An 18,333-nucleotide genomic window follows, 5' to 3' on the forward strand; every position below is an offset into this window, starting at 1 on the left:
AAAAAAAAAAAAAAAAAAAAAAAAAAAAAATGTTTCCCCATCGTCTTGTATAGATTATTGTGAACTGAGTAATTTTCGGTTGGAAACCGATACCCTCTCCCTCGCATCCATGACCTCATGATTTCTTGCATGAATCCCGTGTGTATTCCAAAACGACCTCCGTTCCGGTTATCATCAATTGGGGGTTAAGGGAGACAATGTCTCCTGAGTCTTTTCCGAACTCGCAACGTTAGTTGTAAATCCCTCTTAGTACCATTCGATTTATCCAAGGCTCGTCCGTATCCATAAACCTCCTAAACCACGTATGCAAACTTATCTAGACAAATTTGTTATCGTATTTATAGATGACATCTTAACTTATTCAAGTAAAGAAGGAAAACGAACAACATCACCATCTTACGCTCGAACTTTTGAGAAAAGAGCAACTCTATACCAAATTCTCCAAGTGAGAATTTCTGTTGGACGAAGTCCAATTTTCTAGACCATAATGTTAATGGTCAAGGCATTTCAATCAATCTCGAAATCAAGCCACATGTAATCAGGAAACTCTCCCCACTCAGACTTGTATTCGTAAAATCTTAGATCTCGTCTGTTACTACCGAAGATTCATTTCTGACTTTTCTCGTGTTACACGACTTTTAAACTCGTTAACTCGCTAAGGAAAAACTATAAATCTCTCCGTGTTCGAGCCTTGAGCGTGATTCTTCACACCAACATTTCTAGTTAAATTCGTTATTTTGCACGAAGAAGTCGAATACTAAATTGTGGATCCGATCAATTTTCTCGTCATCACGTACCACACTACACACCTCTGATATTTCACCGTTACCGTCTGATATTACTGGAATTTAAGATAACACACAATCCAACGATACTTCACTCTTCTTTGACTTAACGCCCTTGTGTTTCTGATAATCGGCCAACTATTATTCAACCCCGAACCATACAACTACGTGTACTATCTCGTTTCTCTTTCAGACTTCAACTTTTGACAACTAGAGGCACGTTATGGCAACCTCGAGATGTAAGCTCATCCTATTCAAAGTTCTCATTTCGCTCCTATCTTTATCGCTCGCACTTCCGTATAAGGAAACTTTTGTAACATTTCTCAATGGATAGAGAAACTCTTCATATTACATTAGTATTCGCCACGAGGGTGAATAGTCCTAACGAACATTTTTGAGCCCTAACTAACTTGTTCAAACATATCTTAAGGAATTCTTTTTCTAATATGGTGTACCATTGCCAATGCCAATTACCTCGGATCAAAATACTCGTATCGCTTCTAGTTTTGCAAGAAACCTTGGGAACCCGCTTAGACATGAGTACCACGTATCTCTCACAAACCGACGAACCGAGCAAACGAACGATTTACATCCTGGAAGGACATGTTTCAAACTCGCATTATCGCTTTTAGTTGATCCCTCATACTACGATAGTTACCGTTCTTGTACTAACGCCGCACTTCCGAAACCCTATATGACCGCAAATGTCATACCCCTATTCGTTGGACCAACGCATGTGGCAAACAAACACCGAAATCTGAACTACATCAGGAAACAACAATTGAGATCATTCAAGTCCGAGAAGGGCTCGAGACAACCCATTGTCGCCAGAAGAGTTATACCAAACTTAGAGGAGAACCTCACCAAACCCAGTGTGTAACCGCGTAATATTGGGAAACCGCACCTTGGAAGGGTGTAATCCATTTTGGGAAATCGAGAAAGACTATATCCGCAATATTGAACCTTCTGAAACCTTGGGGCGTATTGGAACCGCTTCCTACCGTTTAGAACTCCCGACTCAATTAAGTTTCCGTTTACCCTACATTTTGTGTAACAAACTTAGAAACGTGTCCTGCGGAACAGGAGCGTGCAATCCTGCTAGATACATCAACTATCGATGACAACTTCTCTTCATAGGGAAAACCAGTTGAAACCGGGGATCGTAAAACCAAACCCAAATACAACGTAAAACCCTGACTATCCAACTCATGAGAACACTCAAGGACGTACTTTCACTTATTCATTGCATGGACAACGTAAAGTCTCGAGTAAGAGATATCGACTACTACTTCCAACTAAATTTCGGGACGAAATTTCTTTTGAGGTGTGGATAATGTAACATCCCGCATTTTTCCGTTAAATTATTTTAACGCCCGTCTTTTTCTTTTTAAATAATACCCTTCGTATCTAGATTCGTATCCTTTGTTATGTAACATTTTAAATATTCTCGTTGTTGGAAGATAACGTCTCCCGTACTCTCGTGTAATTTAAAATAATTCGTTTGGTTAATTCACGCACCCGCACCCGAACTAGAGGGACCATTTTTGCCAAGTGATCAAAGGTGTGACTAGGTCAACTAGTCAACACCCTTTCTCATCCATTCATTCATTTCCATTTTCATTTCCATTTTCCTTTAACACTTTCAACTTTTCTTTCAATCTTCATCATCAAGATTCATCATCCATTCATGATCTAGCAAGCTTCAATCAAAACAAAATACATATTTGGAATCCTCTCTTCATCCTCTTCAATTTGATACCAACTTCATCTCTTTTGGGTAACTTTCTAAAATCACTAATTTTATGTGTTCTTGAGATTTTTGAGTTATAAAGTTGTTAATTAGTGTCTATGGCTCATTGTGATGTCGTGTATGTAATTTGTATGCTCGATTCGTTGTTTTTGGTGTAACTAGTTCAATATGAAAATTACTTGCTAAATCCTTGATTTTGGATGATCAAATGTTGTTAGATTGTTAAAGTGCATGTTTTAAAAGTGTTACTAGTATCATTAGTTTCGTTTTGATGTATAGGTTGATTAAGGAAACTCCAAAAACATGATTATTGATTTTGTGATGCTTGATTAGGGTTTGCTAGTTCTTGAGATGAATTTTTGGATGCTTGAATGCCATGGAATGTTAATTGTTAGTGTTTTGTTGCAATGTGTGTTTGATTACCTTCGAAACGGCATAACACACATGTAAGTTGGTTGCCCGAATCATAAAATGCGTTTTTGGAACTTGAACTTTGATTATGAGTATTTAATTGCGGTTTTTGGTTGTTTAAAGTGAAAGTTTGATTGATGATATGTGTTTAGTTGCATTCCTCGTCAAAATACCTTTCCAACGATGTATGATAGGCGTTATAAGCGTTTGCGGGTCAAGTGTTGTGTTAGAATAGGTTTTGGCTCGTGTACACTTTTGAAAAACAGAAAATGCCTGCACAGAGGGTGGCGCGGCGTGCCCCTTCCCCGCGCGGCGCGCAATCTGGCCTGGCCAGATTCTGCCCACTTTGTCCCTTTTCACGTAAAATGTTTGACTAGCTATCGACCTCCGGTTCACATGAAACTTGTTTTAATATACTTGTATATGAATATTTAGCATAGAAAAATAGTCCGGGACCCGACCCGAACATGTTGACTTTTTCGTTGACTTTGACCAAGTTTGACTTTTTGTCAAACTTAACCAATTAATTATGCAATCTTTCTAACATGATTCTATACTTGTATCTTGCATGAAACTTGACAATTTGACTCACATGCTTCATAATCGAGTCGTAACGAGCCATAGGACTAATTGAACATCTTTGACCGTTTGTGTTTACCGTTATTGATATAACCTATATGTTTAGGTCAAGACTAGCGTTGTCTTTGCACGCATTTACTTGTTGAAGTACTTTTATAACTCTCGCTCTCAAGGTGAGATCATAGTCCCACTTTTAATCACTTTTATTCTTTACATCGTGGGCTGAGAAACACATACTTTTCACACTTATTTACTTTTCATGCTTTTACATTGTGAACAAATACGAATACAAGGATGCATACGAGTTTGAACAAAAGTCCTCAATCCAATTATCATTAATTCCACTTGCAGGGTGTAAGTGTAAGCGTGTAATTATGTTGTGTGGCCATACGGGTTTAACAAACCCTCATTCAGACGGTTCGCTACCGTTAGTGAATGAAATATAATTTCAACAATGTATAGTGTAAGTTCTAACACTAAATTCAAAATTCAGAGGGAAGATTCGGTTAAGCCTTGATAATTGGGTGCTCGTGATACAAATACTATTTTGGAATGTGAACGATTTTGGTTGAGCAATTCTTAAAGAACCTTGTGGTTCAATACAATTTACTTACTAAACCTATGATTTCACCAACGTTTTCGTTGACAGATTCCTATGTTTTTCTCAGGTCTTGCACGATATGTGATACATGCCTCCGCTCATTATTTGATACTTGCATTGGATGTCGAGTATACATGCTTTTCATGGAGCGTCTTTTGACTTTACTTTAAACCGTGTCGCCTAGATTTCAATCGTACTTATAACGTTGTAACTTAACTTTTGGTTGAACAATTCTTGTAAACTTTGAAACAATCTTTATTTTGAAATGAAGGCGACATATTTTGGTCAAACGTTATCTTAAAGACTTATAATCAGGTAATGGGACCTACGTAGCCGACGCCGTCACTTGACGATTTGTCGGGGTCGCTACAGTAAAAACTATATGATGACATATATATGATTATATATATAGTTAACATGATATTATGATAAGTAAGTATCTCATTAGGTATTTTAACAATGAGTTATATACATAAAGTTGTGTTTATTGAATTAAGAAACTCGAAACGATATATATAACGATTATCGTTATAACGTTTTTCTAAATACATATGAATCATATTAAGATATTGATACGCTATGTATAATCATGATAAATGATAAGCAAACATGTCATTATGTATATTAATAATGAACTACATATGTAAAAACAAGACTACTAACTTAAGGTTTTCGAAACGAGATATATATGTAACGATTATCGTTGTAACGACATTTAAATGTATATATATCATATTATGATATAGTAATATATCATAATATCATGATAATATAATAATTTAACATCTCATTAGATATAATAAACATTGGGTTAACAACATTTAACAAGATCGTTAACTTAAAGGTTTCAAATCAACATTTACATGTAACGACTAACGATGACTTAACGACTCAGTTAAAATGTATATACATGTAGTGTTTTAATATGTATTCATACACTTTTAAAAGACTTCAAGACACTTATCAAAATACTTCTACATAACAAAAATGCTTACAATTACATCCTCGTTCAGTTTCATCAACAATTCTACTCGTATGCACCCGTATTCGTACTCGTACAATACACAACTTTTAGATGTATGTATTATTGGTATATACACTCCAATGATCAGCTCTTAGCAGCCCATGTGAGTCACCTAACACATGTGGGAACCATCATTTGGCAACTAGCATGAAATATCTCATAAAATTACAAAAATATGAGTAATCATTCATGACTTATTTATATGAAAACAAAATTACACATCCTTTATATCTAATCCATATACCAACGACCAAAAACACCTACAAACACTTTCATTCTTCAATTTTCTTCATCTAAGTGATCTCTCTCAAGTTCTATCTTCAAGTTCTAAGTATTCTTCATAAATTCTATAAGTTCTAGTTTCATAAAATCAAGAATACTTCCAAGTTTGCTAGCTTAATTCCAATCTTGTAAAGTGATCATCCAACTTCAAGAAATATTTCTTATTTACAGTAAGATATCTTTCTAATACAAGATAATACTCATATTCAAACTTTGATTCAATTTCTATAACTATAACAATCTTATTTCGAGTGAAAATCTTACTTGAACTTGTTTTCGTGTCATGATTCTGCTTCAAGAACTTTCAAGCCATCCAAGGATCCTTTGAAGCTAGATCTATTTCTCTAATTTCCAGTAGATTTATCCACAAAACCTGAGATAGTAATGATGTTCATAACATCATTCGATTCATATATATAAAACTACCTTATTCGAAGGTTTAAACTTGAAATCACTATAACATAGTTTAGTTAAATTCTAAACTTGTTCGCAAAAAAAAGTTAATCCTTCTAACTTGAATTTTAAAATCAACTAAACACATGTTCTATATCTATATGATATGCTAACTTAATGATTTAAAACCGGAAAACACGAAAAACACCGTAAAACCGGATATACGCCGTTGTAGTAACACCGCGGGCTGTTTTGGGTTAGTTAATTAAAAACTATGATAAACTTTGATTTAAAAGTTGTTCTTCTGGTAAATGATTTTTTTTTATGAACATGAAACTATATCCAAAAATCATGGTTAAACTCAAAGTGGAAGTATGTTTTCCAAAATGGTCATCTAGACGTCGTTCTTTCGACTGAAATGACTACCTTTACAAAAATGACCTGTAACCTGTAATTCTGACTATAAACTTATACTTTTTCTGTATAGATTCATAAACTTAAGTTCAATATGAAACCATAGCAATTGGATTCACTCAAAACGGATTTAAAACGAAGAAGTTATAGGTAAAACAAGATTGGTTATTTTTGCTTGTTGCAGCTACGTGAAAATTGGTAACAAATCTATACTAATCATATCCTAGCTAACTTATATTGTATTATACATGTATTCTAATATATTATGTAATCTTGGGATACCATAGACACGTATGCAAATGTTTTGACATATCATATCGACCCATCTATATATATTATTTGGAACAACTATAGACACTCTATATGCAGTAATGTTGGAGTTAGCTATACAGGGTTGAGGTTGATTCCAAAAATATATATAGTTTGAGTTGTGATCTAGCCTGAGACGTGTATACACTGGGTCGTGGATTGATTCAATATAATATATATCGATTTATTTCTGTACATCTAATTATGGACAACTAGTTGTAGGTTACTAACAAGGACAGCTGACTTAATAAACTTAAAACAGTAAAACGTATTAAAAATGTTGTAAATATATTTTGAACATACTTTGATATATATGTACATATTTGTTATAGGTTCGTGAATCGACCAGTGGCCAAGTATTACTTCCCGACGAAGTAAAAATCTGTGAAAGTGATTTATAGTCCCACTTTTAAAATCTAATATTTTGGGATGAGAATACATGCAGTTTTATAAATGTTTTACGAAATAGACACAAGTAAATGAAACTACATTATATGGGTGAATGATCGAAGCCGAATATGCCCCTTTTTTCTTGGTAACCTAAGAATTAGTAAACCGATCTACTAATTGACGCGAATCCTAAAGATAGATCTATTGGGCCAAACGAACCCCATCCAAAGTACCGGATGCTTTAGTACTTCGAATTCGTTTTTATCATGTCCGAAGGATTTCCCGGAATGATAGGGGATATTCTTATATGCATCTTGTTAATGTCGGTTACCAGGTGTTCACCATATGAATGATTTTTATCTCTATGTATGGGATGTATATTGAAATATGAAATCTTGTGGTCTATTATTATGATTTGATAATATATAGGTTAAACCTATAACTCACCAACATTTTTGTTGACGTTTTAAGCATGTTTATTCTCAGGTGATTATTAAGAGCTTCCGCTGTTGCATACTAAAATAAGGACAAGATTTGGAGTCCATGCTTGTATGATATTATGTAAAAAATACATTCAAGAAACTTATTTTTGATGTAATATATTCTTATTGTAAACCATTATGTAATGGTCGTGTGTAAACGGTATATTTTAGATTATCATTATTTGATAATCTACGTAATACTTTTTAAACCTTTATAGATAAAATAAAGGTTATGGTTGTTTTAAAAATGAATGCAGTCTTTGAAAAAACGTCTCATATAGAGGTCAAAACCTCGCGACGAAATTAATTAATATGGAACGTTTATAATCAATATGAACGGGACATTTCACGATCTGCGCCAATTCCAAGTTGATGTTTTGGGAGTTGTGATTACGCCTTGGCGTGACTTAAATGAAAACCAACCACTGTCAATCGGACAGATGGTTTTAAAGCTGTGAAACACATCAAGTAAGGACTGTTTGTAGATTGCCCTGCAATACATCTCGAACAACACAATATTCGCAATCGCATAAGGATGCAATTGGGCAATGGCGATGTTGTAAAAATCGCATACGCCCAAGAAAAAATCAGGTAGCGAAAATCTAAGATTTCCTTGGTACATATAATCCTACATGCAATCATACCTGCAGGAGGATTGTCTGCTCTCGCATCCTCTACTGGTGCAACAGGAAAGAATTGATCCAATAATGGATAGGTAAACTTTAATTGCTCAATCTTTTCCTCCGTCATGTATGAGAAAATGTTATTAGCAGCCATGGAGGTCGCAGATGTGGGCGTAGATGGAGAAGCCATTGTAAAATAAGAATTAATTTTGATTGCTTTAAATTTAAGAAAAATGGTTGCAAGTATGAATTGCAAAGAGAGATTGAGTATTGAGCAGAGTTGAATTTATAGCGATAAAGTTTTTAATCGAAAAACAGATGAAGTAGAAAGCGTAAAGTGGAATTATGTGGATATTGGTCCCATTTTTAATCCTAGTTAAGATGTTAACGGGTTACTCGCAATGATGGCATATCGACGGCTATAATTTTGCAGAAACGAATCAACAGTTAAAAAATAGCCGTTAACAAATTGCTGATGGGATGTGAATAGTCTGTCAGCCGCTTGAGTTTTCATGGGTAACGGATCTATTCATGCGGACCGTTTGGAATGCGTTTTTTAACTACATTTTTTAGAGTTTGTTTTGTTATATTTTCCAGCGTAAATATAACACAATAAACTGGGGGACTTGATCATATACATAGGCATGTATATGCATATTTTAAGTACAAAAGGCAAAGTAAAAGTAAGTGCAAACAGAACCGCGCGAAAAACAAAGACTGCGCAGACTTTTTAAAGACATTGCGGAAACCGGCATAAATTTAGGATTGCGAAACTGTCCCGCATAACTACTGCGGATCTCTAAAGTGTTCGCAAACATTGGATCTGCAAATATTCCAAACCTATAAATAGGGAGCTTGGCCTCTCATTTTAGGTTGTTAATTCTGTGCAATTGCTTTGGCCTTTGTGATTCACTCGTCACTTTCCCCGAGGCTTAATCATAATTTGGCTAAAGTAATTCAATCAAGATTGGGACATGGTGATTGATCACTTGATGTTAAGTGAAAGATGATCATAAGGTCCCATAAACATTATCAATACCACAATCCACCCCTCATTGCACTCAATTCTTTTATTAGATTAAGTTCTAATTCAGGATTGATCAATTAGTTCTTCGTGTAAAAACATTTCGTGGGTAAATTGGGATCACACAGTTAATTCATATGGGGAGGGAGGTTTAAATATTGGAACACATAAAAGTAAAAATTTAGCTATTTTAGGAAAATGGTGGTAATGGTTTAATACCGAAACCACGTGCTTATGGACTAAATTAATTCGTAGAATTAATGGAATTGACGGTCACCTTCGGTCGGGAGGTGGGCTTCCTCACACCTCGTCAGTTGGTATTTGGAACAATATTGTGCGTGCATTATATCATTTTCATGATTTGGAAATTCCATTTTTGTACTCCTTCAAAAAACCAATAGTGTAAGGTGTCTATACCTTATTCAGGCTTGAACATTGGTGTGGAATGGATACATTGTGCAAATTATTTCCAAGGTTATACAAACTTGAAGAAAAGTAGGATGTCAAGATAAAGGATCGAGTTACATCAGATTCTTCGGGCAATGGGCTATGATATTCATGGGACTGGGTCTAATGACCCATGAGCCAGACGTTGGGTGAGCTGTAAAACCTCATCCAGTTATTGTCTTGGTACTCGTTTGGATCACAAGCAGCAGATTCGTGGTCATGGGATCTATCTTTAAATGGTATTTTCACTGTCAAAAAACTTACTTCGTTAATCGATGGGAAACTGCTATGTTCTACAGGTAATGTTTCGCATGCTACACTAAGAAATACTCTCGTGCCTTGGAAAATATCGAGGTCTTTGTATGGAGAGAAAAAAAGAGACTTCTCATTCGTGTCGAGCTAGACAAAAGAGGAATTGATTTGCATAATGTTAGGTGCCACATATGTGACTGTTATTGAATCTGTGGAGCACTCCCTAATGCTATGTAATCACTCCTTTAATGTTTGGTATCGTGTGTTCAAATGGTGAGGTGTTGGAACTTTCGCAAAACTAAATCTAAGTGATCTTCTCAGCGCCAAATTATCTCGTAACACGTCTTCTATTGGGACGAAAGTGTGGCAAACTGTGGTTTGGGTATGCCCGTATCTACTTTGGAAAAATCAGAACATGAAGGCATTCCAAAACAAATGTCGGAGTGTGCCGGATATGATATCTGAAATTCAAGTAAAATCGTTTGATTAGATCTCTCACAAGATTAAAAGACACAGGTGATTGGTTTGTGTGGCTTTCAAACCCGGATCTATATATCGATTTAGTTTAGTTCTGGGATGCTACCTCTGCATCCCCTGTATGTAATTGTCTATTTCGGGTGTTGGGGCTAGTATACTTTTCATCGTGCCCCATCGTTTGTATTTGTATCTCGCGGATGTACTTTTTCTACGTGTGTATACACACACACGCATGCATATATATATATGAAAAAATCCACATGTCTTAAATTATTAATCATGACAATTGTTATAGTTGTTATTAAAAAATCCCTACTAAAATGATGTTTGGTATCAATAATTTTTCACAGTAACTGGACGAACTCACCCTTACCTATATAGTTAATTTCAAATCGAGTAATATCGTCTCTTCTTAGGAGGATAAGTCACGATTTGTTATTGCGGTGTCGAAGACTTCATCCAATATGGGTAACGTTGGTTCCTTTTGTTTTCGTGAAATCTACTAATGCGAAACACATTCATGATTTAGTTGATGTTGATTTAGTAGATTCGGTGTACTCTAATTGCATTGTTTGGGTTTCGGAGTTATCAGATCCTACTAATGTTAATCGAATTATTTTCGATACTTTTGATTAACATTTGTCGGAAACAACTAATAGATTTGTGTTGACTAGTGGGTCTATGGTTGTCGATAATGTGGTTCAACTTGATAAACAATCTGTGTACTTTCCCTATTTTGATTCGTTATCCAGTTCAATAAATGAACCTAGTGTACATGTTAAACCAAGTCTTGACAGTGGGGTTGTGCAAGATCAAGGGGTGTGTTCGACTCCAGGTAATTCGAGTTTAGGCAGGAGGGTTGTGCAAGATCAAGGGGTTTGTTCGACTGTAGGTATATCGTGTTTGGATAGTAGGGTTATGACAGGTTAAGGGGTTAGTTCGGCTAAAGGTTCTTTGGCTATTAAATTTGGCTCGATGGAATCTGATGTAGCTCCCGAGAATGTATCAATTTTTTCTCCTGTCGTGGACACTTCTTCTTCTTCAAAGTTTAATGATGACGGTTATTCGGACATTAGGAAGAAGTTGAACAAGAAGAACAACGCGTCAAAAGCGGTTGACATGTCTATACGGAAAGGAGGGGTTTCCTCTTTGAATGATTGGGTCAAAGAAATTTGGTAGTCAAGGTAATGGTATATCTAAGGAGGATGATAAATCGAAGGCGAAGCCTGTTTCTTTTAACTTGCATGATACTTACGTGCTTAGTGATGAAGAGGAATCGGTCAAGTTGAATGATGATGGTAATGATTTCGCACGCCGGGATGAAAAGGATCCTGGAGAGAACGACAACAATGGTCCCGGGTTAATTGTAGTGGATCGGAACCTCGGTTTTTTCGAAAGTCTTAAGAAGGAAGGCTCGCTTCCAACTCCCGTTCGGGGTGTTAGGATTTCCAACGCTTCGTAAAATATCATCATATGAGATTGAAAATCGGGGAGGTAAGAAATTGAATCTTTTGAAGGTTGATGGTGTGATTGTAAATATCTTGTTTGTCTTTTTCATCGATTGATGAAAAGACTTGGTTATATGTTATTGTTTTTTGTAGCCCAAAACAAAAAAAATAAAAATAAAATAAAATAAAAAAATTCACGATTTGTTGTCTTTTGACTTAGTTTTGTTGAATTAATACCACTTTGTCATTATTAAATTGTCTTTAATTGAAATATGAAAATCTAGTTCATACGTTGAGTAAGACCATCCACATCCACATATATATCATCACTGTTATATGTCATTATTAAATTATCTTGGAAATACGAAAATTTAGTTTATACGTTGTTTAAGACCATCCACATATATGTCACATAGTGTTATAATGTCATATACGTAGCGGTTGCATTTTCAAGGAAGTTGTATAACTATATATTTTATTGAAATGGTAGTCTCGGCATACTGACGTTGAACATTGACTAAATGTACTTGTACTTCTATATAAAGAGTTATTATTGCCACTCATAACTTCATCTCTTCCATTCATTTTCATTTGTGAAATAAAAACAAACAAAAAATGTTATCCGAATTGGGATACAAGATTTATCACTCCGTGATTACATTCAATTCCTGGTGGTGGGAAGTAGACAACCAACAAGACGAGCTTGCTCGCTTGATTCTCACCATTTGTGTTCCATGTTTACTACTTGTATGGTACAAGTGGATGCTCTACTACACCAAAAATCCCAAAACTCTGTTACCACCCGGACCATATGGCTTACCAATTCTAGGCTACCTCCCATTTTTTGGCTCCCAAGTTCATGAAATATTCACCTCTATGGCTAATAAATATGGCCCAATCTTCAGTCTACGTCTTGGAAGTAAACTCGTTGTGGTAGTTAACACCATTGACCTAGTGAAGATTGTGGCTCGTGAGCAGGACCAGATTTTTGCCAACCGAAATGCTCCAACCACAGCCGTAACCATCACTTATGGAGCCACGGACGTAGTATGGTCCGATAGCAACCCAAATTGGAAGAATATGCGCAGGATTTTAGTAAGCCAAGTTCTATGCAACAAAAATCTCAACACGTTCCAGAGTTTTAGAAGAAATGAAGTGAGAAAGGTCGTAAATGAACTGTACACTAAGCTAGGAGCAAAGATCAATATTAACCAAATTGCTTTCAATACATCACTAAATATTGTAACTAGCATGTTATGGGGTTATACCAAACCGGTTTATAATATAGATGAGTTTCGAGATGTAGAGTTCAAGATTATCGAGCTACTGGGAGCGCCAAACATCTCCGATTTCATCCCAACATTATCAAAGTTTGATATACAGGGATTTAATCGGGACATGCAAAAGCAATATAAATATATTGATCATATTTTTAATTGCATGATCGAAGAAAAGGTAAAAGCTAAGCGCAAAATTGGAGAAGACGAATTGAAGGATACTTTGCAGACCTTACTAGATCTTAAAGACCAAATAAATGATCCAGCAACATTTAACATGACCCATATTAAGGCGTTACTACTCGTAAGCATTTCCTTAAATCTTTTTATTATCCTTTAATGAAAACAAGGCTTTTAGTTCTGATTTTAGTTTCTATCTTTATACTAAAAGGGAATATTGTTGTCACTTACTTACAGAACATTGTGGTCGGAGCAACAGACACAACATCAACAATGGTAGAATGGGCGATGGCTATGATTTTAGCTTATCCAGATGTCATGAAAAAGATTCAGGAAGAGTTAACAGAGGTTATTGGTATGAACAATGTCGTTGAAGAATCTGATATCCCTAAATTAACGTATTTGGATGCAGTCGTGAAAGAGACATTCAGACTACACCCTGCAGTTCCTCTACTAATCCAAAGATCCCCAGATGAATCCTGCAATGTCGGCGGATACACCATTCCGAAGGGTACTATTGTCTATATCAACGTTTGGGCGATCCACCGAGATCCGAGTAACTGGAAAGATCCGTTGGAGTTCAAGCCCGAAAGGTTCTTGAACGGTAAATGGGATTACAATGGAATTAATTTCAAGTTTATGCCGTTTGGAGTAGGGAGAAGAATATGCCCAGGAATCGTAGTCGGAGACAAGATGTTGATATATGTATTAGCATCGCTTTTGCATTCTTTTGATTGGAGCTTACCAAAAGATGAAGAGTTTCAGCTTACGGACGAGTTTGGAATAGTTGCCAAGAAAAGGAAACCACTGATAGCTATACCCTCTCAACGATTATCTAGTGCGAGCCTCTACGATTGATACAAAATAATGTCTTTGAACTAGTTCAAATAATAACTCTTATAATAAGTTATGTTTATATAAGGATATAGTAAGAAATATTATATGTTCGTTAGGTTGTGCATCCATATCTTGTTTCAGCGTGTGAATGTGTGATTAATGTATGTTTGAGTCCGTCTATTGCCAATATAATTCAATAAATGCATATTTATATCAACTGTGTAGTTGTATTGTGACTAAAACATTAAATAGTAGAAAAATATATAACTGATTTTCAATTAAGTAGTAAAGGAAGATATAATCGTGGGTTTGTGTGTGGTCTCGTGTGCGTTTGTACGATCTATGTTTTATCTAGCTATTTGCTATATATATATATATATATATATATATATATATATATATATATATATATATATATATATATATATAGGGGCAGGATCAATGGGGAAGTAACCAATCGGGGGGAAGCGGAGGGAAGCAAATTTTTATTTTTTTTCTTCGTTTTTTTGAAAATTTTTTTTTACGGCATCAAGATCACACGAAAATATGAACATTTAGAAGAGACACTTCGTGATGAATGTTATTATTTAGGCGGGAAAACGATCGACAAAAATAACATTCAAGATAATATTGTTCGTGAAGAATATGAACGTTTTTTTTTTCATGTTTTGTGAAGTAAAATTTAGCCCGATTTAGAGTTTAGGGATTAGGGTTTAGGGTTTGGTGTTTTGGGTTTATTCCATAAACCCAATAAACCCAAAACACCAAACCCTAAACCCTAAACCCTAAACTCTAAACCGTTCGTGTTAAAAACTCAATCTAAATCTAAATGTAAACCTTAAATCTAAACCCTAAACCCTAAATTTCTAAACCCTAATATCTAAACCCTATAAACCCTAATATCTAAACCCCAATAGCTAAAACCTCAAAATACGCTCGAAAAACACGATAATTGTTATATATTACTTCTTCGGCGTTTTCCCGCCAAAATAAAAAACATTTATCACAAAGTGTCTCTACTAAATGTTCATATTTTCATCTCATCTATAATGTTCGTGAACAAAGTTTTTTTAAAAAACGAAGAAAAAAAAAAGTTTTTGCTTCCCCTCATTTCCCCCCGAATGGTTACTTCCCTCTTGATCCTACCACTATATATATATATATATATATATATATATATATATATATATATATATATATATATATATATATATATATATATATATATATATATATATATATATATATATATATATATATAAACTTACTTGCCTTTTCAAAAAAAAAAAAAAAAAAGTAAAGGAAGATATAATCAACTTAGGAAGTTGATAAGTTTTGTTTGGGTTTTATTTTTGAACGAAAAGTAACTCAACTACCTAAATCACAAATTCTTAATATTAAGCATTTAACGAGGATTACCTTAATATACTCTATCATTCTCAAAAAAAACTAATAATAAATAAATAAAAATACTAAACTGACTTAATTTATATATTAATTAAAAATTAGTAATAAATGAAATAATAAAGATGAGGGGAACTTCTTGTGATAGGTGAAAAATTGACCCAACGCATACATCTTTTGATCCTAAAAATCCAACTCAACGTGTTTTTAACATTGAACTAATATAGCTTCTGGTATTTGTTAGAGTATGCACGTAGACAACTATCAATATAAATTACTTCATCCGTCCCATTGTAAGTGTTCACTATTGACCTTTCAAAGTCTTCCATGCGTTTTTCTTGGCTAATCACAAAACCATCGTGAATACAAGTGCTTTGACCTTTCTTCTAACAAAATCATAATTTCCCTTCATGTGACATTTGATGAAACCAAATTCCAGTTCGCATCTCTTAACAACTCTTCTCCTACCACTTACAAATTCCTAACACACCATTTTTAATCCCTTTAAATCTCCTACCACGCATCCCGACATCTCATACGTAGTTCAGCAAGTCTGTCTTCATATGCATGATCCACGTGATTGTCATGTTCTTGCACTAAAACAGATCATTCGTTATATTTAAGGTACTTCAGCACTCGGACTACATATTTCAAAGTCTAGATCACAAAATTTAGTTGCATATACGGATGCCGACTGGGGTGGTTGTCCCGACACACGCCGCTCAACTTCTGGTTACTGCGTTTACTTAGGGGATAATCTCTTATCATGGTCATCTAAATGTCAAGCAACTTTGTCACGTTTTAGTGCTGAGGCGGAATATAGAGGTGTAGCAAACGTTGTTGCTGAATGTTATTAGTTGCGAAATCTCTTGCTCTAACTAAAAACTCCAGTTTTCCAAGCTTCTTTAGTGTTCTGTGACAATGTCAGTGCCATTTACTTGTCTGGTAATCCAGTCCAACATCAACGTACAAAACATATTGAAATGGACATACACTTTGTTCGTGAAAAAGTTGCTCGAGGTCAAGTTCGGGTGCTTCATATCCCTACACGCTATCAAATTGCGGATATATTTACTAAGGGTTTGCCGCAGTTTGCCGCAGTTACTTTTCAATGACTTTCGTTCTAGTCTATGCATTCGACCACCGATAGCTACGACTGCTAACTCACCTGAAGTAATCCTAAGTGCCTTGACTATGTTCATTTCTTATGGCCAACAACAATGTTGAACAGTACCTGCACTAAAAAGTGATGACATGAGTTAATACCAGTGGCGAAATCGCGAGAAATTCAACGTTACACCAAAAATTGATCTATGTTGTAATATATTAGTCACCTGGTAGTTATAAAGTAGTTAAAGAAAATAGTAAGTGACTCTATTATGTTCATTGATTGCAGCCAACAACATTATTGAAATGTACATGTGGTAAAAAGTAATAACATCAGGGTTAATAGAAGGTCCATTTGGAGCAAAGAATTTTTTAACATAATCGTTAGGTGTTTTTTTTTTTTTTTTTTTTTTTTTTTTTTTTTTTTTTTTTTTTGAAAGGCAAGGTTAGTTGTTAGTTGTTAGACTCGAACTTGGGTCACTCTCGAATCCATGAAACATGGATACCAATGAAGCAAGGCCTCATTGGCATAATCGTTAGGTGTTCATTTGGACCGATTGATGCTTTAGTTATATTGACCGGATAAAATCGATTGCATTAACAATCTACAGATGCTAGTCGATGGGAGAGATAATACAACTTCGCATGCTTGGTAGAAAGATGGAAATGAAATTGGGATACCTTCCGATGTTCATAACAACAGTGTTTGTAAAAAGTACCAGAATTAGTAAATGTTAAGGGAAATATCAAATGAAATCTAGATGTTGTATACTGATGGTCATAATATCTAGATATATAATACCAAAACACGTAAGTTGATCCATACATATATAATATATTCATACCTTCTTCAACTTTAATGCAAAAACAAAATCATTCATGGTAAATTCAGTAAATTCAATAATGTCTTTGACACGATATAATGCATCCAAACATCACACATACACATTGTGGCACAAAATAGAACAGTTGGCATGCATAAAAATCACACATACACATTGTGGCACAAAATCGAACAACTTATGTAGGATTCATAGTTCGATGTGTGGATTTAAATTAAGCACTATGTTACAATCAATTACGCCATGTTGTATAATCAGTTAGAATACCTTGTAACCGTTTTGCATAATTCATTTTGCAACGGTTGAACAAATGAGATTGCAATTCCTGAATAATACCAACATAGGATATATGAAGAAGACCTGATCACCTTGTTATCAATAAATCATGAGATAAGCGTTCCTAACCACCACCAACAGAAAAGATGCAAAGAAAGGCATAAAAGCGTACAAATCCTATTTTTTGAACGTTTTGGTAGCAACAGAGAAAAAGATACCAGCATAAGGTGTGAATCTATCTGTTGAAGAAATTGGAAACCCTAATTGAGGTGTGGTAGCGTACGAATGAAAGAGAGAGTGATAGGTTTTTTTAATTGATAGATCAATATCAGAGTGACAAATGTTAAAATGTCAGAGTTTTGCAAAATTAATTTGGAATAATTTTCGAGGTGACATTTAGCATATTCACATACTTTATATAAGGTTATAGATAGATAGATAGATATAAACTAGTGAAATGACTCATGGAACCACGAATTAGTTTTAAATAAACAGTTTAATGATATGTTTTAGGTATTAAGTGAACGTAAATGCTAAAATCATTTAGTTTAATGACCTGTTGAACCACAGATTCCGACTAAGAAACTTGTCGTTATTTTTACAAACATATTAATAATTTAACTTGTGCAGAATAAATGAACTACATTTATTCTCCCAAGATCTTCTTCCAATTTTCACCACAATTACTATTTTCTTTGACATAAAAGCCTAAATTATAA

At 34.7% G+C, this 18,333-nt stretch overlaps 1 protein-coding gene across 1 annotated transcript; it reads left to right on the top strand.

Annotated features, from left to right (window-relative positions):
• Positions 1 to 12,268: 12,268 nt before the first annotated feature.
• Positions 12,269 to 14,202, top strand: LOC139891695 (geraniol 8-hydroxylase-like). Its single transcript, XM_071874677.1, has 2 exons — positions 12,269 to 13,272; positions 13,386 to 14,202. The coding sequence occupies exons 1-2, from the start codon at positions 12,307 to 12,309 to the stop codon at positions 14,004 to 14,006; spliced, it is 1,587 nt and encodes a 528-aa protein (XP_071730778.1). The 5' UTR covers positions 12,269 to 12,306; the 3' UTR covers positions 14,007 to 14,202.
• Positions 14,203 to 18,333: the final 4,131 nt, after the last annotated feature.

Source organism: Rutidosis leptorrhynchoides, chromosome 2 (genome assembly GCF_046630445.1).
Source record: "Rutidosis leptorrhynchoides isolate AG116_Rl617_1_P2 chromosome 2, CSIRO_AGI_Rlap_v1, whole genome shotgun sequence".
Lineage (NCBI taxonomy): Eukaryota > Viridiplantae > Streptophyta > Magnoliopsida > Asterales > Asteraceae > Rutidosis > Rutidosis leptorrhynchoides.